The 26625-nt window shown below is 36.8% G+C and overlaps 1 protein-coding gene and 1 long non-coding RNA gene across 23 annotated transcripts in view; one reads left to right on the top strand and one right to left on the bottom strand.

Moving 5' to 3' along the window:
• LDB3 (LIM domain binding 3) overlaps window positions 1–26625 on the top strand; it is a 118380-nt gene that overhangs the window by 58010 nt on the left and 33745 nt on the right. For 19 of the 22 annotated variants that reach the window (XM_035329596.1, XM_035329601.1, XM_035329598.1 and 16 more), the window contains 2 exons: window positions 13754–13923; window positions 14877–14913. In XM_035329596.1, the coding sequence (XP_035185487.1) occupies window positions 13754–13923; window positions 14877–14913 (207 nt within the window). Of the gene's footprint in view, window positions 1–4455; window positions 4479–8100; window positions 8305–13753; window positions 13924–14876; window positions 14914–18745; window positions 19685–26625 lie in introns of those variants that run through there. The other 3 variants (XM_035329608.1, XM_035329611.1, XM_035329617.1) reach the window with 2 other exon arrangements.
• Window positions 1–26625, bottom strand: part of LOC118168898 — a 75310-nt gene that overhangs the window by 4190 nt on the left and 44495 nt on the right. The window contains exon 2 of the long non-coding RNA XR_004751850.1: window positions 1619–1666. This is a non-coding gene — a long non-coding RNA (uncharacterized LOC118168898). The remainder of the gene's footprint in view (window positions 1–1618; window positions 1667–26625) is intronic.

Raw genomic sequence — 26625 nt, forward strand, 5'->3', positions numbered from 1 at the left:
CATGAGGAAGGAGACTATGATTGAAGTAACTGTAATCACCTCAGAGTTTTGGCATTTTCTGTTTTAAACTAATGCACGTAGTCTTGTAGAGCCCTTATAAAAGCTCCTGTAAAAGAGAAATTGCTTTGACCAGCATCTGACATCCTAGTGTACTGCAGTGTCTTGCCTTAATGTATTCCTTAATGTATTGGCTTTCCTATACAAAATGAGTCAAAATCGCAATTTGTTGAATCCTCTGGTTTGAACATCATCTGTCTCACATCTGATCTCACAGCTTTGTTCTTAACTTGTATGTTATGAAGGTATAATCTGCAGATGCTGCCTTTGATCCCACACTGTCAAGGTTTTCAGTGTGTTAGTGTATTGCATACTGTGTTATTGGTAGGTGTGTAAAGTAAGCAACTTGGGTACAGTACATGAGAAAGAGCAATGTTAAACACATTTTCCTACTTTTTCTGCCTTCATGTATTAATTTGCAAACAAATCTCAAATTTGTTTATTTGTGTTTATTTAAAAATGAAGAGAAGTTTCTTATTACAAATATGGGAAAAAGTGTAATTTCAACACTAGGGACTTAGTTACATGAGGAAAAAAATCAGACAATCCATTCAAGGTGTGATAATAAATGCATATTTTCAAGTACTTTATATCTGATCACAGAAACTCTTTCTAAGAGTAAAACTAAGGATTTAAAGTTGTTCCAAAGGATATTTAATTCCTATAAAAGATCATATACACATGCTTTAGATGATTCATGCAGTTTAGATAATTCATCACAACTCTCTTGAGCAGTCAGCACTTCCAATCCTAATTAACTTATCTGAAGAAATCCTATACTCTTTTCTCATACTGGATAAATAAGAAAGGCCTTTCATGTTTAAAGGAAACTAACTAAAATTAATAAGCAAGATCAGCAAAATAAACCTCAAAATGCTCCTTTCCTCATTTACGTTTTTTTTCAGGGCAACTAATTCTTGTCTTATTTCAATATACAAAGTTTTCTGGGAGTATACCTCACTGTCTTTCTCCCACTATCTTCACATATCTTAACATCTGCAAGGGTGAGTGTGAAGGGGCTGTATTTTGGATGGCTCAGCATTCTGAGTATTTCTGTATTATTAAAATTACAACACAGCTGCATTTACCACTCACTGGAGTCATTGTGAACCACACTTGAGGAGGGCATTGCAATAGGGCTACATAATATAATTACTGTGATTGTTGGGCTAAAAAAGAAAACATTTCTGCAGAAAACATTTCACTTTCTTCACTCTGCTGCTTTTCCACATTTTGTCTCCTTTTTATGTGCACATTCACAGCCAAATATAATTAAAGTTCTCTGTTAGTGCCCACCTGTGCCAATACACTGAATAACAAAGGAAGGTTCAACCTTGGAACAACCATCTGAGATTTTTTTCTGAGTTTGAGCAAAATTTTAGTCAATTTGCTGACTGCCTGTAATGTCCGTAACAGTGATAAACAGTCTATATTTTAAACATGAATAATGAACAAATAAGAAAATATACAAAATATTATCTAAATTTTCTGTTAAATCAATCTTTATCCTAATGCTCAGAAGCAAGCTGAAAAGATGGAAGAGCCAGGAGCTACTAAGTACATGTGTCTTCTCAAGTAATTCCTCTGAGCTTTAGAGCATTCTGAATCTCTGTTTACATGAAAAAAATAAAAATAAAAATAAAATAAGAGCTCATTAAATCCTTCATTCCCGCTCCCAGTGGAGCGTTGCCCATGAAGTGAGAGGCATCTTTCCTACTGTTCTGCAGATAGTAACATGGAATGTGCGACTATCTTGGGACTTCGTATAATCCATGATAGTCTTGATCTCATATATGAACAAGCACAAAGGGAAAGCCCTGTAAGACCTGCAAAATCAGCTCTGGACTTTGTTGTTTTGGATAAAATGAAGATTACTAAATTATGGAGCTTCAAAACCTGAAGTTATTATGCATTCATGAACATCCACTTACCAGTATAGTAAAACCTACAAGAAAACTCAAGTTTGGGGGTAGGTCTAAATATGTATTTTGTATTTCAATTTGGTGTTGTTTTCATCAAATCTTTTTAGCTTAATTGTGTGAATTGCTGTCAGAGGTTTAGCTAAACCCTTCGGAAAATCCTATTGGTAAACTAAAATTAATTTTGAGACTATTTCCCTGACCTTTGAAGAATAACAAAGCATGTGTTTCTCTGATACACTCTTACATTAAGATTTTATCATCCTGGGCCAGGGTGGAAAATACAGAGGTGGCTTGTTAAAAGTGCAGAGGTTTATGTGCTGAAAGCTCTGGAAAGGGGAGCATTAATAAATACGAAGAGTGACTCATAGCTTCTAACATGTGGTTCTTTTTCATTCCAATGTAAGTTATTTTTCACGTTGTAGGTCAAGGACAGTAAATACCTGCCCTGCATGTACGTGCCAGGTGGCTTGGGTTACTGGCTTCTTACTGTGTGACCTCTGTGAGCACCAAGTTGGGTGTTTCATACGTGTCCGTATTTAGAATTAAGCTAAAATAGTGTGTGGCTCTGAACTGGCGAGGTTTTTCTCATTGCACACTGAACATAAAGAGAAGGAAATCTTTACTCACTTTGAAGGAAACTAGTAACGACTTCACGTCTAAAAAAATCTTTCTTGAGATATGTGGCTGTTGAGCTGTTCCTAGTGTGTGGACGTAATGATTTTTATCTATAGACATTACATGCAAATAAATGGTTCCTGTCCTGTCTTAAGGATCCCACAGTTCTGCCTTTGAAGTGTAACTGTATGTGCAAGGCAGAGACCTGGATTAGGGGATTAAAGCAGCCATCAGAGTCCACTTCAGAAAATGATACTGTTACACCATGTTTCATTGTAAATGAGTGTCCAGCTGTCCTGTAGGTACCTAAAATGGATATAGGATCACTGAGGTGCTTACAGGCTGCAGTTTGTTCCTAATATAGCTTCTGGTTCCTGTAACAGACTGATATAGTTGGCTTAACATAGGGTTTATGAAGTTAGAAGAATATTCCTGAATCTGAGAGGCTGTAGAACAGTAATTGTAGAGGGTGATCTGTGGTTGCTTTTCCATCAAAATGCAGAAGTGCAAATCCTTTTCTGCAGCTTTGTCTCGTTAGAGTATTTTTCGCTCATGAAAAATGCAGCAGGATGAGCCAATTGCAAAAGGACTGTGTGTGTATATATATATATATATATAAAAGGCAGTATATCAGAGGTTCCCCAAGAAAAAGCAGAAGGAGACAAATCCAGTTTGAATGTCACTCTAATATTGCTGTCCAGTGTTTTGTATCAATCCCAGATCCACTCCAGATCCAGCAATGTAACAGCAGCAAGTTGGAAGGTTTAGTGCCCGGTTCTGCAACAGCATTCTGTGCAGCTAAATAGGAAGAAATGTTTAACTGATGCTGGACTCTCTTCCTTTTTATTTTGCTCAACCTATGATAAATTATTCTTCATCCAAGAATAAGAGCAAAAATTGGTTATCTAAGTTTTGAAGAAACTAAGGGAAAAATATTGCAGCCTGCTAAAGCTATTTTTCCATCCAAAGGAGTTATTTGCCAATCATATAATGTATTATTACCATCTGAGCATGCTATCCTCATTGCTGCAAGCTTTGCCTGCATCAGGCCTACGTTTTGAGCCTGGTATTGTGTTCCTTTGGAATGACCATCCAAATCAGTCTCTTCTTGTTTATGGAGTGAAGCAGAATATAGGATGACCATATTTTTTTCATACTGTGTACGTAACACATGGAATAAAACGTTCAGATTTGGATAGCCAAATTAGAAAAACAGAATGTATGGAATCTCTCTTCATTTCATGTGAAGAAAATTAGGAATGACTATGCAGAAATTAATTGGCTTACACCACTTAATGTAGGTGCAGTCAAATTTAAGCCAAGAGGTTGTTAAATATAAAGGCATATTCTTTAGGTTTAGACTTAAAACATTCTCTGGGTATTTTCCAGCAAGACAAAAAAAAGTCAGTCTTGCAATAGCAATTCTGAGGATGGCGTGAGAACAAACTTCACCCCTGAATATTTAGTATCTGAGGGAAGAGGATAATCTCTGCAACTCATTTGGTATTGTCAGATGAAAATATACCCTGCCAATATTTTTTTTTTCTTTTTTCTACCATAAACTTTGACAATAGTTTATTCAGGGATGCACAGCAATAAAATCATGTTCAAGTGTCAGCCAAAATGCCATGGTACCTTGCTAAGTCCTAGTGGATAAACTATAATCCCTGCATTTTTTCCTTTTTTAATCATGGTGGGGTTCTCAGGCATGCATTTTCTTTTTGCTCTTATTTGTAGATGGTCTGAAAATAAAGCTTTAGTAAGCTTCTGTAAATACCTTTTGCCCTTTGCAATCTAAAAACTATTGCTATTTTCTGTTTAGTTGTTTTTGATGTTATTTGTTCTCTTTCTCTTCTTTTAGGTTATAACCAACACCACTTCCAAGTTAGTATCACTTCTATACAGTGCCAAGTATTCATGTTAATGCTCTGTGTGAAGAGTTGCTTTCTGGGGTAGCATGATCCCTTGTGTTCCTGCTGTGTTTTGCTTACAATAATGTTGGTTTTTTTTTTTAATAATCTTGTTGTTATGGCAAGTGTCATATGCTGCACTGCTGTCCAGTGGTGCTATGTTCTAAGCACATGATGTGTTTGACATTTCATGGTGATGTTCTAATACAGCAAATAGAGTTAGCATCTGTGTTTGCTCAGTTCTTATAAATACTTCCAGATATTTTCATCTCTACAGTCAGGATTGGATTCCTCCTAACTTTTTAAATAATTTTCATGCCTTCAGGATTTGGGGAGCCTTATCAAAGCCTTTTTTGATGTGTTATTAGTGATGTATATTTTTGCATAAGTATTAAATTAATTTCTGAAGGCCCACTCCACTAAAATTCACATTTAGGTTTGTACTAGATACTGATATTGAAAAGATCTAAAAAGTAATTAACCTGAGTAAAAATGTTCCCCAAATAAGAAGACACCACTCATTTGAAGTTGCGATTGATCTGCTTTATGTAGGGAAGTTCACAGAGTCCTCAGCTCTGATCTTTAGTTTCCTAGGGTAAGGGCAGAGGATTCTCTCTAAATTCCTGCTTCTGTCTCTGAACTGAGCGTTGTCAAGAAATTGCTGAAGAGATTGGGCTAAATTCAGCTTAAAATAAATAATGGTCTTAGGTAAATGTCAAGTTTGAACTGAAAAGAGAAGGTTAAAAGCAGTAGAAGACATAAAGTTGAAATAATATTTAATGCATATAATCTACACCGGTCTGGCATCCTCAGCTGATTCTATGAGGTGTGAGAGTGATGTCCTGCATATGATGTATGTCCTTTGGACAAATGAAGTTCTTGCCAATTTACATTGATAATTATTGTTACAATTGTATTGGAAAGCAGAAGTCACATTATAGGGGTGTAACTATCTTACTTTCTTTAGCATTCATTTTTCCGTATTATCAATAGTTGTTTTCCAGCTTAGCAGAAAAATCCCGTTCACTATGCACATTTGCTCCAGCTGTCTGTAGGATCTTGCTTCTGCCACTTTGTCCTGGAGCACAGCATCCCTTACAAGTATTCATGCCTTCTGTTTACTCCCAGGGTTATAATGAAAGCTTTGCAGCTGAAAATCTGTACCTTTTTCTATTGCTTTTATGGGAATCTTGTTGACTTGAGTGAAAGTTTTGCCTTGGTATGTGTAATATGACTAGAACTAATGGAAGGCATCACTGAAACTGTTTAAATGCCATGAGTCAAAGGCTAAATCACTACAACTATTGTTGTTAGGAAAGCTTAGGCTATTCTAAGGTTAGTAGCTTTTATTTTTGTAATTGATTGTGGAAACCAATTGTTTTGAGCATTATTCTTTAAAAGTGGCAAATTCAACCTCTGTCTTTTCATTCATAATCTTCTCAGATCTTGGGTTTAGAATCTCTTCGATACATCTAATAGTGTGTGGAAAAGAGAAAACTGAATTCCAGATCTCAAGGACCTTTGTGTTCCTAAAGATCAGGTGATTGTTGAGGGTATTACAAAGCAAAGAGATACCATTGTTAAGAGTAAGGCATGTGGATGCTGGAACGTCAAGAGTATAACAGCTTGCACATCTCTGCACATCACGTTTCAACAGATGATTTTATATAATAATATTGTCATAGTTGAAAATAGCTAATTAAGGGACATTTTAAATGTGAAAATGTCTTCGTAAAAAGATGATTTTCACTTTGCCCTGCAAGCATAATGCAGTTTCCCATTTCACTCCCTTACAGTGGTGTGTAATTAAAAGCTGTGGCTGTAATACAGCATGTGTGTATTTATGTTTCTGTTTCTGGAGCATGTTGCTGTTAATGTTCTATCAAGTAGTTTTGAGTCATATGTAATTGTAGCTCTCCTACTGCCCATCGTCAATCAGGGCATCCCACCACTAAAAAAGCAGAAAGCGTAACAGAGTCCCCTAGCTGGATCCAGGGGTGGCACGTCACCTTTCATAATCACTGGAAAACTAAGTCAGATGGCTCCCAGCTTTACTTGATTTTCCATTTCCTCCATGCAGAGTTCATGGTTTGGATTTAATACTCAAACACCCCCTGTGGCCAATCCATGACAGACAGGAACACTCTTGTTCCACTACCAGAGCTGATGTTGTTCAGTCACAGGAAGAAATTCAGCAAGACTTAATATTGGCTGATAAACTTATGACCTAGTGGTTTTAAACTGAAAATGAAACTTGAATTAAAAATAAATAATCTTAAAATTATAGTAATATTAACATATAAATATATATAAATATAAATATATAAATGAATATAAATATATATAAATTAGCGATATAAATACATAAATGAATATGAAGATATATATTTATAAAATTTAAATATATAAATATTTTAAAACAATCTTAAGATTTTGGGAGTGATGGGATGGGAGGGGGTGGAATATATCCACTTCTAGCTTTTGGCTCAGTTCAAAATGAAACCTTTGTGACATACCTGTGTTTCTCAAAGGACAGACTGTTTTGCTCAGTTCTGGTGAGCATTCAGAATCTATACTGCTGACATCCTTCTGTTGTTGGCAAGATATGAACAGCAGACTGGATATTAATCTTATCTCCCACGAGTTAGAGAAGAGCAGTTACTTCAGTGACTGACAGCTGAGCTCTAGATGATTCATTAAAACTCCAGACAGTCCTCAATCCTCTTCTAGGACTATGACAATATATGGCTAGGCAGTACAAAGAGCCCGCGTGCAATTTGGTTGAAGTCTGACATTAAACTGGCTCTTCCTATTGCTATGGGAACTCCAGTTATCTTGCTTATGGTTCAGTTTCTCAAATAAATGCCCTTCCTTGTAAATGAAGCCCCTAGAAAAAGATGGCTACACCCTCCAACTGCAATTGTCCCATTGATTGCAGCGTGAGGTATTTTGATTTGAGACAGAGCATTTATTGTGTTACAGCAACACTGGCCATCTGCAGATTTTGTGCAGATTACTTTAGAGTTTGCAAAGAGAGCTTTGAACATTAAAAGCTTTGAGTACTAAATTTCATTATGATTAACCATGCAGACAAAAAAAACACTGTAACCTTCTAAATAATAGCAAAGCTGACATCTGTTCACCCCATTGCACTTCCTAGCACTTTGTAAGACCCTTCATTGGGAATTCCCTGAAGTACGTACATGCAACCATGGGTACGGATATATACATGTGTGCGTGTATATATATGTGTATACACTTATATGTATATATTCATGTAAGAATATAATTTTAATACCTGTAAATAATACAACTAGGGATTTTTCATGCTTTTTTTTTGAAAGTGACAACTCTCACTTTTTTTTCTGTTAGCACATTGTGAGCCAACACAAAAATGCCATCCATGAGCGCAGCCAGCCTTTAGCTGTTACTTGTTGTTATGTTGTCTCTTATTCTCTGAACAGAAGCTTTTGTGGTGAAATGCCGTGAGTATGCATGCACACTCCTCTCTTGGTGCCTTTTCTCCCACTTAACTATCACACCTTTCTCCTTTCTTCCCTCCCTTCCCTTTTGAACCTCACTCTTGCATAACCCAGTACGGAGTTCACGGAGCGTTTCAACCCCAATGTCCTGAAGGACTCTGCCCTGTCTACACACAAACCCATTGAGGTGAAAGGCCTAGGCGGCAAGGCTACTATAATTCATGCCCAGTATAACACTCCGATCAGCATGTATTCCCAAGATGCTATCATGGATGCAATTGCAGGCCAGGCACAAGCCCAAGGTGGAGAATTTGCTGGGTAAGATTATTTCTTTGTGTGAAATGTTCTTCCTCTGCATGATACACCTAATAACCCCTGTGTGCATGACAACAGCTCTTCCTTGTCAATTTTTTTTTCTTGAGTATCTTACCTGTGAAAAATACAAATCAATTCTAGATAGTGCTTGAAAGCATTTTATTATTTTGAAGTTAAAAGGGTGGATAATTAGAAAATGTAACAATTATTTTTAATATTCTTCCTCGAAATGGTAAACCCCACCAAAATATATTTAGTGCACCATATATGACGTTAGATGACTTTACACTTATAATGACCGTGCTTTGTAATAACCACTGTATTAATGTGCATAGTTCAAAAAAAGAAGGGGGTGAGATTTTGATTGATACATAAAGAATGCAGTGTATTTATTTAGTTCTGTCTACTTTTATTCTTCAGAACAGAATGTTCTATATTATCCCTATCCCTAGATTATATATTGTACAAATGCATATGTCTTATGCATATGCTTTGGTATCCTTTGGACTATGGCAAAATCCATTATCTTTAATAATTTTGCTTTTCTAGTACATATTTCTGCTATTCTTATCTGATAAACTTATCCACATTTCTTATGGCTTAACTGAAATTATATGTGGCATAAATGTAGCACTGTTTCTTTTTTATCAAGTATCTTTCTACCTAAAACAGAACTTAACTGCTTATCACATGACACCAAAATATAGGTACAGCAACACACTTCAACGTAGTTTCTTTTAAATGTTAGCTGTAGGCTTATTCAAAATGCAGATACTTTATGTATTTGCTTGTGTTCCCTTCTACTGGCCATTTCTTTTCTGTTTTTTAGACTTCTTATTTCACTAATTTTTCTGCACCGATATTACTGCATTGTGTTCATCACAACTGTCCCTAATTGAGAGGAGGACTCTTTCCTTTCAACCCTTTGTTCATGTTAACCATAGCTCAGTGAATCTCCACAGGTAGATCTGTACGTAGAGTAGACCCATGTACAGTACTTACAGTAGATCTGTAAGTAAGTAGACCCATATTTCCAATTAGCAAAGTACAGTGAAAGAAATTCATTGTGACTGTGGTTTTTGTAATGGTTCACATCCTTTGTAGGCATGGATTGATATATTGGTGTTTTCTGTTAAATGCTGTAGCATTATATGATGCAAATAGTACTCAATGCTTAAAAACTTGACTCCCAAGCCTAACATTCACCTGGCTTCAGAGGAAACTCGTGTTTCTATTTCTACATTCAGCCAGGTGCAGAAAACTCTTTAAATCTGCTGTGCTGTGTGTTACAGCCTGTTGTGTGACTTTTTTTTTTTTTTTTTTTCTTCTCAGTAGATTGTATTATTAACACAGCATTTTAAATCTAGATACAAAGGCAGGGTTCTTGTTGATGTAACAACAGTCTACCCATTAACTGACCTGCAATCATTTGATCAAACACGTAACTCATTTCTTTAAGGTGTTGCTTTGACATTTGTGTTATTCTGAACTTTAATTTGCAATGGAAGCTGAGGATACTCTTTAGTTTGCTAGTTGATCGAGTCAGAGATAAGAGTTGCTTAATGCAGAACTAATTGTATGAGAAGCTTCTCATGTAAAAGCAGACCAAATTGCATACTGATTCATTTGGTCTCAGTTCTCTGCCTATAATGTGGTCTCGGCACTTAGTTACTCTTTTTTAGGCTTTTAGCATTACATTACAGGTAAGTCCTGAAGCCACGAGGCAGTATGTAAAACTGTAACGGTACTTGCACTGCAGATCCAAAGCACTTCGGTTCTTTTTGGCAGGCCATAGCTGGAAACACTGTTTACTTTTGTTATCAGTGTCATTAGAATTAGGATAAGGATTCATTTTCCAGTTTGACCATTTGAAATCAGCGATGTTTCCTGTCAGTGAGGTCAGCATCAGGTGTATGTTGCTTAGAAAATAACCCACATATACTGGGTCACCAAGGAAAACTTAATGGAAAGCTTATAAATTACACTGCACTTTACTCAGACCTCATGCTGGAGCTTAAAGGTAGCACTGTTTAACTGTCCTGACTTCATGTCTTTTCTTATTCTATGTTGCTTTGTTACGGTTGATTTTGATACACCAAGAACCAAGAGTTGGTTGCAATAAAACATTGTGGTTAGGTATTTCAAGTACATTTCAGTCAAACCTCTTTTGAATTCCATTAGGCAGTTTCAGCCAAATTCACAATTCGTGTAAGCAGATGTAAATCCAACAATTTTATGAGGATTAAGCTCTAACAGTTCCTGGAGCAGAATCAATAATGTGATTGTACAAACTAAATAAAGTCTAGTGTTTTTTACAATAAGTCAACTTGGCTGCATGATTTACTAACCTGCAGGAATTGTTTGTTTTTTTGTTTTTACCTCTCAGAGCTTTCATTATTAGGTATAATCAGTCTAATATCCTATGTCACAATATTTTCTTGAATGCTTACATAAGGGATAGAACTCTATAGTCCTTCCTAAGTTTGTACTTACCAGTTACCGACTTGGTCAAATTAAAACTGAGTAATGATTCCAAGAAGTGATTCACATGGTAAGCCACAGTTTATAATGAAGTGCAAGATAAAATCACATTTGTACTTATGCAAAGAGGTTTGACTGTCTTTCAAGATTGTTTTAGTATTAATGATATCAGACCTGTATGATGGTGTGGAAAAAAGAGAGGGTTTTTTGTCAAATCCTACAGTAGTATCTTAGGAGATTGTATGAAAAACCTTCAAAAGATCTAACCCCTTAGGGCAGATTTTTTTTTCAGTAACATCAGTTTGAGGTAATGTGCTTAAAGATGCATGATATTTCTGCACATGCACACCCAGATGGAAAAAAAAATAAAATTAAATTAACAAGAAGTATAAGAGCTACTTATTAACATTGTTATGTACATCATCCGGCTATCTCTAAGAGTCAACTGTCACATTTAGCTTTATGAAGTGCTTATAATTAGTGATGCTCTGTGTTTTGCACTTCCATGCTGAGTGGCTCATATGTCCTAGTTATTCATCCGCAATATAATTACAACTTTAGAAAATGAAAGAGGCCTGCTGCATTAAAGGCAGAGTTGGAAATATTCCAGTGTGTTGCATTAATCTAGTTCAATTTATAGGAGCGTATTTCACTTTGCTAGGGAAGGTTAATTCACCAAGCTCCATTTCCTGCCTTAATCATCTACCACAAAGATATTAATATGTCATATTAATGCCACACATTGCTACTGTAAAATTTGTGATCTAGGCTCTAGAGGTGTTTTTTTTTTAACTACCTTTATGCAAATGGCATATCTATACGTACACTTCTAAACTGCTTCTTTGTATACTGGTCATAATATAAGAATAAAGCATTTTAGCTGGAGCAGTTAAAGAAAGGAATTCAAACTGTCCATGATTTGCACACCATTGTTGCCACAGTAGTCCATGTTTGAAATCAGCAGTATTATTTATGTAGTTGTTTATTATCTGGTCTGAAGCAGTCTGCAGTTGTGAAATTTGCTATCATATCCATCAGTTTTTTTAAACTTCAGCAGCATTAAATTGCAAGTGTAAGATTATATGAACTGTTGGCCAGATAAAAGCAGTCGCCTAGGACAGTAGTAAGACAAAAGATACTGCATGCTTAGTCAATGCTAAGACAAATGCCTGAAGAAATGGAAACTTGAAAACCTGGGTCTGCTTTGGGGGAACTTTTTTTTTTCAGAGCTTGAACTGAAGATTCCTATTTAGGTTTTTGTTTTGTGTATTTCTTTTTCTTTTTCTTTCTTTTTTTTTCTTTTTTTCCCCTAAGCTACACTCCACCATGTAGGTAACCATACTGAAACACAAAAGAAAAGGAACTTTTGGTTGTGCCCAGCTGGGTCCTCAAGAAAGTGAGAAGTTGGCATATTCAGGGGTTATAGGGAATATAAATACTCCTTTTATTTTTTAAAAAATATAGTCCTAAGGAGTTGGGGTGTGATACAACCCTGGATTGCCTGTGCTGCGAGTCCGTAACGTATGTAAGCACATATCATGTTTCTGAGCCCCCTGCAGTCTTACCTGAAGAATGCATCCATGCCATTGTCAGGTGCAAACCCATTAAAACATCTGATGTTATGCAATGTGAAGTACAGATGTATGTCATCTGGAAGGTACAGATATTTAAGGCATTACCTGATAATATGATTAGTGTAACTTTTTGTTATTTGTAGAATACCAGACATACTTCGGGGCTTTTTCTTGATTTCTCTCATACTTTCAAAGCACAAAAACAACTTCCTTGTAGATTTTCTCTGCAAAATGGCATCCTAAAGAATTTAAAGTTTGAGCCTGAAGCACAGAAGCAACTTTTACAGCAGGTGACTGCTCCCTGAACTTTATAGCACTGACTTAGTTGGACCATATGGCCCTTCACTTTTCAGAGTCATTTCTCAGTTTTTCTGAAGTTGAGCACGCTGCTTGCAAAGCTCTATGTGGAATAGCACATTAAACCATTTACAATAAATCACTTGCTGCAGAAATTGACCTTGTATTTACAGAAGGCATGGAGTCAAATTACTATATGACTGTATACATAATTCCCTCACTGTATATTTCTGCAGTTTTGTCACTATTTAAACTGTGCTATGTAGAAATTATTTTCACAGAAATAAAAAAGCTATTAATAAGTCTATTTCTCGCTTGCATTATTAATCAAAGAGAGCTTACCTCATTTGTGCTACAGAGTTTTGTAGCTTCTGGTGTGGCTTCAGTACAAAACTGGAAGTTTCTGGATATATCGCTGTTCAAGGCAATTAGGGACATTGTAAGAGCCTGAGGTATGTTCTGCTGCTGAAGATTTTAGATACAAAATATGTGTGGAAGTCTTGAGTACAAGTCAAGATTTCTTATGTTTCACAAGCTTAGTAAATGATGAATCCAGAGTTATGGCAGCTGGATGTTTAATTCGGAGTTTTGGCTAAGAATAATCATCTCTGGAAAAAAATGTAAAAGCCTATTACATTACTTTTATAATGAAATATGTTTTCTATTTTTAAATGCAACCTTAAAGTACACTGTCTCAAAACTATAACAGTACATAATATCAACATCAAGCTGTTTTTGTAAGAAATTATATTGGACAAGAATGCTCAGAAAAATAAGTATTTTTGACTGTCAGTCTCCTTTACACATTGTTATAACCACCATAAGCTTGTGGCTGCATTGGCTGAGGAATCATGAACAGACATTTCCATGCATTTTTACATAGTTTTGAATATACAGTTTGAGTGATAGCAGGTCATTTCAAAGTTATAATCTCTGTTAATTCACCTAATATTGATCTATGTATTTTTCATTAAAAGTGGTATTCCCAAAGCCTTGCTTTAGATTGCTGTTATTTTGGACAAGAAGCTGTAAGACCAGAGTGAGGTTGAGATGAAAGTTACCACGTGCTGTTTCACAATGTTTCACTTTCTAAATTGCAGTACCCTTCCTATTAAAGATCCTCACGTAGACAGTGCCTCTCCCGTGTATCAGGCTGTGCTTAAAACTCAGAACAAGCCTGAAGATGAAACTGAAGACTGGGGTCGCCGTTCTGCCAATCTGCAGTCTAAGTCTTTCCGCATCCTTGCCCAGATGACTGGAACGGAGTACAGTAAGTCAAATACCAAAACACCCCCCTCATTCTAGTTTTAGATTTATGCATTTATTTTCTTGAGCCAATATTAGTGACCGATAGTCCAGGACAATTCATGTCCTGCTTGTAGTCATTGCCAGTGAGAGCTAAGATCTGAGAGCACTGCATGTAACTAAAGGGCTAGGAAATCAAAGTGTTAAATCTCAATTTACACTTTAAGAAGCAAATTATTTGATCTGCTAAGGGTCTCAGCAGAAGAACATCTGTGACCCCAAATTTCTTCATATTTACAAATCAAATCTGTGCAGAATAATCTTTCACTTTTCAGCATTTTAGACAACAAAAGCTGTCAATTCATTAGAAAAAGTATAAAGAACTTAGTTCTCCTGTAACAGTCTTTTATAGAAGTGACTTCCTGAGGTCAAAAAAATCATGGATCATCATTTGCATTGTACAAATGGTTCTCTGTCAGCTTTTTATGTAAATCTAGATCTGCTGTGAATGTAATGGGAGTTTGAACTTTGTTTCTTATTGACTATGGAAATGTTTTTCTGACCACCTGGTAACAAACCTCAGATCTTGTTTCTGATCTACAGAGAAGGAAGTTCAGGGCCCTTTCCTATATCACAGGGAAATACTTACTATTTTCTCCTTGTATAAATGTGCTGCTGCCTCTGATGCTTTCTTACAAAACAGCAGACCCTCTCTGTAGGTTCATTGCCTACAGCTGTGAAACACTGCTAATAAATGAATGAGAAAATAGTTGTAATAGCCACTTTCCCCCTAACATCCTGCTTCTTAGCTCTAGGGAACTGCTCCTCTTCCCACTGTTATAAAAGCTACTGCTGTAAAGTCAGCATGAGCATTCCTTTAGACAGGCTTTTGATACTCTTCTAAGGAACTTGTAATTTTATCATGAAGTCAATCCTTCCGTCCATCCTTTTTCTAACTGCAACCATTTTTATCTGCAGTGCAAGATCCAGATGAGGAAGCCCTGAGGAGATCAAGGTAAGAAACTCCCTGTGAAAATTATGGCATTCTCTTTATTGATAACCAAGTAATGTTTTAAAACAGCATTAATACAAGCATATACAACTATTTTCTTGTCTTAAAATACTTTAACGCTTTTACTTAAATGTCACTAAAATTAAAATGCTATCAATGGGAATAATTTGAATGAAAAGGGTAACAAATTGGCATGTATTTAGGAAAGATGGTGCAAAAAGTGTGATTTCAGATCTGAAAGCTCTCTGCACATGCAACTTTTGTGTACTTTACTGGGTGTGTGAATGCAATGAGATCCTAAGACCAAGCCCTGTGTAACTGCTTGATGGTGTAACTGTATGAAAATATATAATGTGATAGCATTGAAACTTATGTGCAATTTATTTGGATGATCCTGACTGATATCTGATTCATCTGGAATGATACAGTAAAGGAGTTGTTTCCATCCATATCCATTTGCTTACGTTTCATCTGAAATTAGTGCAACCCAAACCTGTAGAATATAGAGGCACAGGACTGCTTTTGCTAGTGGAGAAATGTATTTGTCTTTTAGGACCTAACAATAATGCTGATAAAATGGGTATGCTCTGAGAGATAACAAGGAATTAAAGACCAGTGATCACCTTATGTTGTCCTACACGGCCAGGAAATAGATTTCTTAGAGATTCTTTTGCACAGCTTAAAAATTGAAGTTTAATTGGAGCATCCTGCATGCAGCCTCATTTTCTGTTTGCATACTTGAAATCCCTATATCACGGTAGCTTCTCTAATACACTGGCTGTTTTGTGATGTGTTTTCGATACTCCACTTGTGTGTTTTTGTGGGTTTCTTTTGTTTTTTCCTACTACTACTTTTCCTTTTCTTCTTTTTACTGCCGTGTGTCTTTCATAAAGGCTTTGAGCTTTTGATCACAGAGCAAGTTACAAACATTGAGTCAGTGAGAAAGATGTCTGTCATCATCCTTGTGAAAATACAATACGTTTACTTTCAGTTTATGTCTGCTATAAGCCTTCAACTGCAGTTCACTGAAGCTCACAGCTGGGTGTCTGAGTATCAGGCTTGATGTTACATCCCTTGTGGATTCATTTCTTCCCTCAAATGTGCAAGCCTACTTCGTAGTGAACGTGTTGTGCATTATGTGCTTTGACGTAATAGCACACATCCAAATCCTTATTACGGTGGGATTTAAAATGCTGTACTGAACCTAACACTTCCCCTGTATGCATCTGACAGTAACATATACTCTTAAATAAGTAATCTTTCTAGCTGTTGTTTGTGGGTTTGTAAAATACTAGGTCTTGGAAATTAACATGGTATTAGATATGTTGAAAACAGTGAAGTAATTTAAACTACGTGACTATATCTGCTGTGCAGTGCATGGTTTCTGCAGTTTTGAGGTATCAGTGTGTTATCCTTTTTTTTTTTTCATTTTTTTTTTTCCTCTCACAAGGACAGTAATGATTTTGAATGTATGTAGGCACAGCTGTGTTACCTAGAGAAATCTAAGGACATTCATTGGTAGCGGAGGCAGAAGGGAATATATTGGGTAGTTATGCAGTGGTATAGTGCCATGGGTATGAGCTCTGGTGCAGGGGGGCTCCTACCTAGCACACTGATTGCCTAGCAGACTGATAGCATTATCTTGGTGGTGTGGTGCTTGCCTCAAGCATTGTACCTACTCCACCTCTGGACTTTTTTTAGCAATAGTCCTGGCTATGCATGTGTCCATCATATGTTCTCTTGGGTTTATTGGACCCCATCTGTTCCATCTTTTGGGAGGGTCCTTTGCCACTTTTGGTTTTGTAAAGGATGGAAGGACCTGTGTCAGATGCACAAAACTCGTGCTTGAACTCTCCTCCCCCACCACAGTAATGGAGTAGAAACTTCTTGTTAGTGTCTTCTCCATACACCTTGTAACTTGTACAGCCACACCTTGCCCCATGCCTGCCATTTGGGATCAGCTGTAAGGCTTCCTGGACTCCCAAAAGCAAAAGGCTTCTTTGGAATTGTGGGAACAGTCTTCTATAATTCAGTGTTGTGTTAAACCTGAACTGTTTTGCCATTTGGGGAGGGGGTGGGGGAACCACACTTTATTTTCCAAAACTTAAATGACTAGCATGGAGAACTTTGGTCCTAGAGCATTCTTTGAGCAATCCTTCTCTGGTGCTTTCTTCTGTCTCCCTATGTCAGTTCTTCAGTGTAGTCAGCATATAATACCAAAGATTTCTTCCAATTGCTTGGAAAAAGAACATACAGCTTACTTTTGGCAGGATAGTGTCACTTTTGGATTGCTCCTTCCAAGTTCTTGACACACTCTCTGAACAGAACCTAAAAAGCTTGGGAATCTTCAGGTGGCAGAGTATTCCTTTCTGTTAATCCTAAAGGGTGCAGTGCATGACAGCCTTTTGTTCATGTTACTGCTATTCTGAACGCACGCATACAATTATAACTTGCTATGAAAACATTAATTTGCTGTTGTGATGGTTGTTATGAAACACTTCCAGAAAGATGACATCCATTTCAAGTCAAGCAGATGTTTCCTAATACTGCTTCCTTGAATGGAGGGGTATATCTTTGAAGCAGTAAGGGAATTCTTAAATTTAATGTAAGAACCACTGTAACTAGTATGTTACAGTATAACTTGAAAAAATGCCACCATGAAGTTTCAGCATTTCAGCTAGAAATACTTTTTTTAATATTAATTTTTTTAAATATTTTTTAATTACTTAAAAATATAAAAGATAATTCAAGAAGTCATACACCAAGACTCCCTTAGATTTAGAAGGAAGAAATAGAAATATCAGTGAATTTGTTGACATTTACTCTGTTAATTGTCTTGTGCTATATTCAGACTGAGGATTAAAACCAGGCTGGTCTGTTCCTTTCTGTCTGGCTGATTTTGCTCTCAAGTTCTGCTGCATTAACATGGTTGTCTTGCATTCGGGGTGTAAATAATGAAGGGAAATTTACTTGTTTGCAATGAATCAAATACATTTGCAAATTTTCCATTCTGTATGATATGCATCTCCTTGACTGTGCTCTCATCCCATGTCATCTCCCTCCACCTTTTCATCTGCAAAACCTGAATTCAAACTCTAGAACATCTAGAAAAGTTTAAGCTCTGAGAGGTGCTGAACATTGCTTACAACTTGCTCAAGTGCCTCAGTCTGCAGTCAAAGGTATTCACAAGAGGTGATTGATACTTCACAGGACTGTGCTTTTTAAAATCCCACTTCATTCTGCTCTTTAACACAAATGGTCAGAAATATTTATGTTACTGTCAATGCTTATATTCACTTCTATTGAGAAAACCTATAGAAAGTACTGCTGAAACCTGTGGCTGATTACAGGACAGCAGGAGGTAAATGTATCTATGTATACTTGCATACACATTGACCCAGATACTACAGAATGGAAAATACTTGCATTGATTTTGCTCTTGTACTGAATTAACTTTCATGGACTGCTTGGGTTGGGGAGGGGAGAGCCAAGAGAATCCGCTGGCAGGAAAACACAGGGATTACACCGCATTTCTAGCAAAAGCAGCCCTGTAATACGAAGCAAAAGTCACAGAATATGAAGTTATATCAAGTTACTTCTCAGAAATGAACAAATGCAAAACTCTTCATACCCAGTCTAAAAAGGATCACCCAGCCTTCTTCGCGCTGATTCGAAAGCTGGGAAAAAAATCCAAATAAATTGCTATAGCCCTAGTCGTAAGGCAGGGGAGTGGTAGTCATGTTCCCTAACCCCTTTCTTTCTCCCTCCTTTCTTTCTTCTCTCTCTTTCTCTCTCTCTGTCTCTGTCTTTCTCTCTCTCTTTCTTCATGCCACAGGGAAAGGTTTGAAACGGAACGTAACAGCCCACGCTTTGCCAAATTGCGCAACTGGCATCACGGCCTGTCGGCGCAAATCCTTAATGTTAAAAGTTAAAAGCCCACATTTAGCGGGCAAATATGTGAGACAGAAAATTACAGTAAAGAATTAACTGCTGTCCTGAGTTAGAGCCTAAGAGTGTCACACACATACAGGAAAGACTTACTGCTAGGGGTTTTTTCTGAGTGCCTGTCTTTGGTAGGTTTCTGTTGTTAGCCTGGAATCCACTCACTGTCACCAAAAGTAATAATAATCATACAACCCTGTTCATGTTCTTTGATACAGAATAGATTAGCTTTTGTCCTTTATGACGTTCAATGTAACTTCAATATACAGATAGAAGGAAAAGATCACTATTGTACTTTCTTGACTTAGATTATAGGAGAAAATAAAGGAAAGTTATTCACAGATCTACTTTAGGATGAGGAATTCAGCTTTTAATGAGTTTTTCTGAGGCTGTAAAGATAATTAAATAGGAGAAAGCAAGATGAAAAGGAAAGCTGACTGAGCCTAGCCTAAAGTTTGCTAAAATACAGCATGCTTAGTTTGCATAGTCGAATGATGCTGTTTGAAATAAGACATTAGCAGTATTATTTTTCTTCAATATATTATGCTAGCAAAAGTTATTTGCTAAAACCATTGCTGTAAGATTTGTTTGAAACCTGAATTTGTCATTAGATGAAAGATAGGGGTAGAATGTGATTATTCAGGACTTTTTGCTAGATGTGTTTAGGAGTGAAAAGAATATATAGTACTGTTGGTGCACTGAAGCTTTTAAAAGCATCTTGTAAGTTTTAAGAAATGTGTTGCCCATTCTGTATTGTTCTTGGTTTGACCCACGTTTTTCTGTATATAGCAGCATGCTTTATCTGAAATAAAAGGATTTAAAACTGAAATAATTATGTGCCTGTTTTACACAGTACTTTATTCTGTTTTGAAAAAATAACTGCTTCAACTTATTATTGAAAAAGGGTAAACTTTTCTTTCCACAATAGAAAATGTGGTCAAAAACATTTTCCCTATTACACGTAGTTCTTACTGACCATTGAATTATGTGAATTAGAATAAACCTGACAAAGTAGTTGGAAAAACAGCAACAGAAATGAACAAATACATTCTTAGTTGTGAATGAGAACATAGCATGACTGATGGGTGACAACCTATTGATAATACCATCACAGACCATTCCATTTGAATACTATGCAATCTCTGGCAATAATGCATTAATATGTGCACACAGCAAAGGAACCCGAGGCATTGCTGGTGCTTTGAGTGGGATCTTTGTTTCAGCATTGCAGCAACGCTTTAGTTTAAAACTGTGTCAGTCAAAATGCAGCACATCTATCCAAAAGGCCCCCACGTTTCTGTATAAAGTACACCAAGTGAAGTATCACTTCCCTTTCTAGTTTATGTTCCGATCATTAAGTGCAACTCAAACTGCATTTATGGATTCCATAGAAACAGTTGATGTTAACCCTTACAGCAACCTGCATTAGGAGTCCTTAGCAGAAGTTGAAGCAGAAGTTTCTGGTGACAAAGCATAGGTCTCTCCTTCAGCAACAGAGAGTTAATTATGTTGCAGCCCTGCCTACAGCCCAGTTAAGGAAATATTTTTTTATATAGAAGTGTTTAAACTGCAGAATAGGTGCCTTTATCTGGTAGCAGTAATTCTGATCAAAGAGATTAATGTGTGCAATTGAAAATCTTACACTTCTTGCTGATTTCAAGCATCTGCAATTTATATCAACAGTCTGTACAAGAACAAGGCACACTTAAACTCTCATTTGTGGGCAGGAAAAGCTCCTATTCACAGAGGATTTTGCATGAATCAACCAAATATGTGAGTGTTTAAAGAAGAAAAAAAATTAGCTGACATTTAAAAAAAAAAAAAAAAAAGTTGTTTGAGTATTGCTTAAGACCACGTGGGCAATATTTAATTTTAAAATGCACTTCACTTTTTTTCTATATAAGTACCATAGCAATTCAGTAAACATACTATTTAATGTACAACATTCATTTATATTTTCCTTACGGGAATGCAAACAAATTCTGATCTTATCTCACTAGCATCTGTGGAAAATCAGCATAATGGAACTGCATAAAATAAGAGCAACATTTTAACTTTTTCTGAGTGTTGTTTAGATCAGACATCAACTCAGAGTTGGTAAATTTTATTTCTGTGTGGAAGATTGTGGTAAAATTTAAAATATCAACACAGTTCACTTTTTTCTTAAACAACAAATGTACCTGAGTAAAAAATCTTCCAGTTGTAACTTTCAACCAAATTAGTTTTCTGAATAAGTCCATGAGAGAGTTTTGACTTAAACTAGAATTGTGTATCCTTAATATTTTATGAACAGAACATGGATACTATTTATTTGAAATACACCTACTGCATGTGCTATAATTAAAAACAAAATGTCTATATTATGTATGAATGTTTATGTTTAATGTTACTTTTAAAGATACCTTTTAATGATCAGAAAAGTACTGTTTGGTTAGGTATGAGATTAATGCAAATGTAATTAAGGGACATCTTACCTCCACTTCTGTAGATTTAATAATAAACAGTGCATATATACCATGGACTCGCTCATAAAGAGGTATAGCTACTATCTGTTTCCCTGGAGGCTAAAAAATAGAATCTAAATGCTCTACAAGCTTTTAGAATTTCAGTTCTTTATGTAAGCACAGGAAGAAAAAAAAAAAAAGTAATAGAAAAAATCTTCAGTAGTTGGTAAGTTTTAAAACTTTTTAAATGAAGGACCAAAAGACCTTTTTGTGTAGGTGTTGTTATTAATCCCTAATGCAAGATTGTTTACCACCACATATTTCTACTGCTTAGCCCAATCCCCTTAAAAATAAAAAATAATAATTCTCCCAACTGTTGAATTTCATTAATTAAACTCAGCCAGTCATTTTTTTCTCTCCAGCTTCTCATTTATATTTTGCTTTGTACTTGCTTGACTATTATGCCTCAAAAATCTGCTTTTATGTTGTCATGGTGATCTCAGAGCCCCAGAAATGAACGTTACATTTATTTCCTTGTGCAACTATTAACAGGCCTTGTTTTTCCTTCCTGGGGAGGAGGCAGGCTTTTCTGTAAGGTGGAGAAACTGGGTTGCGTTTGTTATTCTACTGCATTGCATTGCTGGAGGCTGTGACAGGCTTAGATCTGGTGAGAACTCATCAGTAGCTTTGAGAAGCCACTAAGCTTTGCTGTGGCTAAAGGTCAAGGCTGGCCTGGTTACATCCAATTTTTAATATGTCCAGGCTCACCTCTCGTATGTTGTTTCTGATCAGCCAACCCCATCTTCCAGCACTTCTTGGCCATTTGTGGAAGTCCGCTGTTTTGCCTAGGAGAACTAGTCTCAGTGAACATAAGGCTCAGACTAGGTTCCCCACTTAAGTCTAAGGAGTCATGTAGTACTTCAAAATAGCTCTGATGAGGGGCAGGCGAACCTCTCCCAGGCTGAATGTATTCTGAACCATGACGGTTCTGCTGAGCAAACGACACCGGATTGGTGACAATAGTGTCTTCTAAATAATCTCCATGTCAATAAGCGTAGTAAAATGTAGTACGTGGATAGTGATATTAGTACCTTGCCCTTCACAATATTGCCAGTAAAGCCTAGTGTTATAAGCATTTAATGAAGATACAGCAAAGCTGATGCCACTAGGAAATCAAAACCAACAGGCCTTCCAGGTAAATCTGCTTGTCTGGTTATGACACAGGGAAATGCTCATCTTCTGCTGTGGTGTAAGACCGTGTGATCTGAACTAACCCTTTCCCTGAATACTGCTGCCTTGTCCTCTACTCAAATGGCCTCCTCCTCACCTCTTACAGTGCTTAGTTTGCAGCAGGAGTACTGACTGCATGCAGTGCATGCTGATGGGACGTGGCAAGAGTGTGCCTTTAAGAAAGCAGGCATGAGAACTTGACCTCTCTTCCTTCTGTGCATGAAAAAGTTGCAAGAGAAGGAAGGTTCTGTGCCTCCCTCTTTTCAGGCCTGCCTGCATGGGTAGGAGAAGAATTATTTTTTTTTTTGCTATGTTAAAACATAGAGGTCATTTTCTCTTCATTGCATTTTCTCTCTCGTTATGTACAATTGTGGAGTATATCTTCAGTAGTAAGGGACAGATATTTTAGGGACTACTTTATCACTTCTGAGAAGTCAAACTCATGTATCACAGAGCTTTCTGAAGCCTTCTTCATGGACAGGAAGGGGTGACTCATTTTTTGCTTGTACGCTCAGGTTCCCACAGGGAATAAGTGATTCTGTGGCTTCTTTGGCAGTGTCTACCACAGGCTTCAGTGACTAGGACTATCATTACACCTTCAGAAAATAAAGGGACCTTTGAACAAATTCCATTTTGCAAATGTAAAAATTTAATATTTTGGCCAAGTACGTGACAGTAGTAGATCTTGGTAGTACCACATGATGGCTTTCTTTAATCAACCGCCTTCTGCAATATTCTTAAAAAAACGGCTAAAGTTCGCTCCCAGGCACTGTAACGTTCTTTGTTCTGCTTAACAAATCCATCTGATACCATCAAGACAAGCAAAGGTGCCTTCATCCCCTTCCTTCATTTGCCAAAATTTCCAATGGTTAGCCTTGCTGACTTACCAACAGTCAAAAACTTCCTATCTTTATGCTAGGTAGAGTAGCAGAAGTCCTTCTGAAAGATGTAGCTTATTTTTCTACAACAGCACACAAAATAAAGCAGACTTCTGTGGTTAGCTTTTGTGTGTGTTTTGTTTTGTTTTCATGTTTTACGGATCATTACTAAAAGGTGAGTGAGGATCAGAATAAAATGATGTATTTATTTAGTGTAGTAGTCACAGAATCATAGAGCCAGTCCATGATTCCTACACTAAACAAATACATCATTTTATTCTGATCCTCACTCACCTTTTAGTGCCTGAAGAGTGACAAAAATGTAGAAATAGTGAATAAACGCAATTGTTTCTATGGAATGTTGGAGTGAAACCAGAAGGGAAAATTGATCAAATATGTCTTCCCAAAACATTGCAAATACTCCTTGAAGTTCTGTGGGAGAAGTGAATTTAGAGACCATAGATTCCTTGTTTCCAAGCCAGTTCTCTGTAGAACTCCTTGATCAAAGATAGGAGCCATTAGGTCTGCTGTATCCAGTTGAATGCACTTGCTCAAAGGTGAAAGAGTGAGGCCTCCAGATGAAACAAGCAAATACAATGAAATCTTCATTGAAATACAGAAAGTAATGCATAAGCTAACAGATCTTGTCAAAGCTCAAGATTCACTTGTGTGTGTGGGTGTAGTAAACTCTATTTTAAAATCTCTTTTACCATCTTGCTCTTCTGCATGTTACTGTCCACATTTCAGCATGGGCAGAAATTCACATTACTTGAATTCCTTCTGTGTAACTTTTGAGTTGCCTGTATGCGTCCTTCCACCAATGCTGATGGCTAACCAAAATACCAGTGCACAGCACTGCCTTCGTCTCTTACTGTACTCTGTTATCTGCCATCGCCTTCAGTTCAACGAGAAAAAAGCAGTTCTTGCATGTAGCAACTTTCCAATAGGCATGGGTAAGCCCAAAGTCCCAAGCTGCGGTCTGTGGATTCTGACTGGTTCACAGAGCGTTGCTTAGGGCAAGCTGAGAACTGGCTGATGGCATAGCACTGGCATTGCTTCCTTTTATCCTGCTTTTCTAAATTGCATTAATGTCAGCAGAATTATGCTAAATACTAACCATTTCCTAATAGTTCATTTCCATGTAAACAATTGTTGTTGTTGACCAAAATGTTATATGATTACAAATAAGAGAGAGGGAAGGTGAGAAAACTCTTAAGGGAATCTGTGAAATAAAATGTAATCCATGTTCTGGGGAAGAAGAAGAAAAAAAAAAAAGACAACTGCTGTAACTCGTACCACTTAGTTACTTGGTTCAGGAACCAAGCAGAAAAGATGCACTAATGCACCTTCAAATGGATGAAAATGCCATGTAGAGAAAGTATGAAGTTTCTCATCATCAATGTGCACAAATTAAAAATTGGCTCTAAAAAACTGCCAGCTGACAGTGAGATCAATGAGTTCTTGTTTTTCTCTCAGCTGCCCTGCAGCAATATGAAGTCGTGATGAGAGAGAATGGTTCAGTGACTGGGGAATCAATTCCAGTGTACAATAGCTGAACTTGAGAGCACTGTAGACAAAGAAGTGCACAAATACAAACTGAAAGTCCTGATCCTGTGTTCAGGTGCTTGCTGGCAGATGTTTGTGCTTTACCAATGGGGTTCTAAAAAAAATAGAGGGAACCGTTCAAATAGATCTGATTACAGAGTTAAGGCTATGATAGGGGAAAACTATCTGCAGTAGCTTTTGAGCTCAAAAATACCCAGACTTAAATTGTTGCCTATACTCAGGATTTTACAGTCTTTGTTCTTATTAAAGTGCTTTGTTTTCCAATAAGATAAATTGGAGTACATACTTGCATGCCAAATGTCCCTACATAAATCTTGGACAAGTTATCTTCCCTTTCACAAACGCAGATGCTGCTGTATTTCTAGATGTATTTATTATTTGAATGCTTAATGTAACAGCATACTAGTAGATGCCACTAAAATGCATCTGTGGCAGGTACTTGCTGTGATTTAGTGAGCTGCTTTGACTGGGTTTCATACTACCTATTGAGAATGAGTTGGCTGGTTTTTTTTCACTGAGTATATGGCAATGCTTTTGCTATTCTGTGGCACTGTCTGCACAAACCAGGATACCTTCTGGGAGAAACGTATTTCCCTGTTTTGAAAAGCAGACGTACTAGCAGGATATACTGTGATCGTTTTGGCGTGGGCTGCTCACATTCTTAACTACAGTGGCTGAAAGAGAGACTAGCTCTTCTTCTACTCCTTTTTTCTGATCCCAAGCTAAAGTTTTAACTAAACCAGCATGATAGTCATCTTCTGTCCTCTCCAGTTAACTGCCTATGATTTTTTTGTGTGTCTTGTGGTGTCTTTGTTAAGATAATAGTTTGTTACAGTTACAAAAATACAGCTTGGGGGGAAGCCATCTCAATGATTTTATATTCATGTGTCTGTAGAAAAATTCCTAGCTGCAAACACAGAAAGCTAGAAAATGCCTCACTGGATCAGAACAGCAGTTAATGTAGCTCAGTGTACAGTTTCCAACAGTATCAGTATCTCATGCCTTCGAGGCAAAAAATGTTTGGAAGACAATTAGAAAATAACTTTTCATACAAGCTTCTCCCTAGATAACCTGTAAGAAATTTTTTAAAATTATTTTGTGACTTTAATTTCTTAAAAGGAAACTTTATCCATAGATAAATATGTTTCTGTAAATATAAGTATCTGTTAGGATGAAAGCTATTGTTAGTCTCATAAGGAAAAGTCCTGTAAATTCACAACATGCTGCTAGAAAAACAGAATTTTTAATTTTGAGAGATATAGCCCCTAATAATCTGTAAGTCTTTAGTAACTATTTACTCTTTGACAGCAGATCTGTCAGGCATCTTCTTCGATAGAAGACTGTTGGATGATCAATACAGGAAAATACTGAAAAACTGAATAGTAATATTTATAATAGCTCCATGATTTCTTACTAAAGAGGGTGAGAGTTGATATTTTCAATACTTAGTTGAGTTTTGGGGATTGACTCATTTCAATTCTCTGCCCTGCCACAGACCTTAGCCATGGACAATTTTATTTAGTTCCTCATCTGTAAAATGAGAACAACTTGCTGTATGGCAATACTGAGAATAAATAATTCTGGTGTTCGTTTATTGCTTCAGTACTGAAAGACAGAAGATTTGAAAGACCGTGGTCTCTCAGGATGCCAGTCTT

This window comes from Oxyura jamaicensis, chromosome 6 (assembly GCF_011077185.1).
Source record: "Oxyura jamaicensis isolate SHBP4307 breed ruddy duck chromosome 6, BPBGC_Ojam_1.0, whole genome shotgun sequence".
In the NCBI taxonomy this organism is placed as follows: domain Eukaryota; kingdom Metazoa; phylum Chordata; class Aves; order Anseriformes; family Anatidae; genus Oxyura; species Oxyura jamaicensis.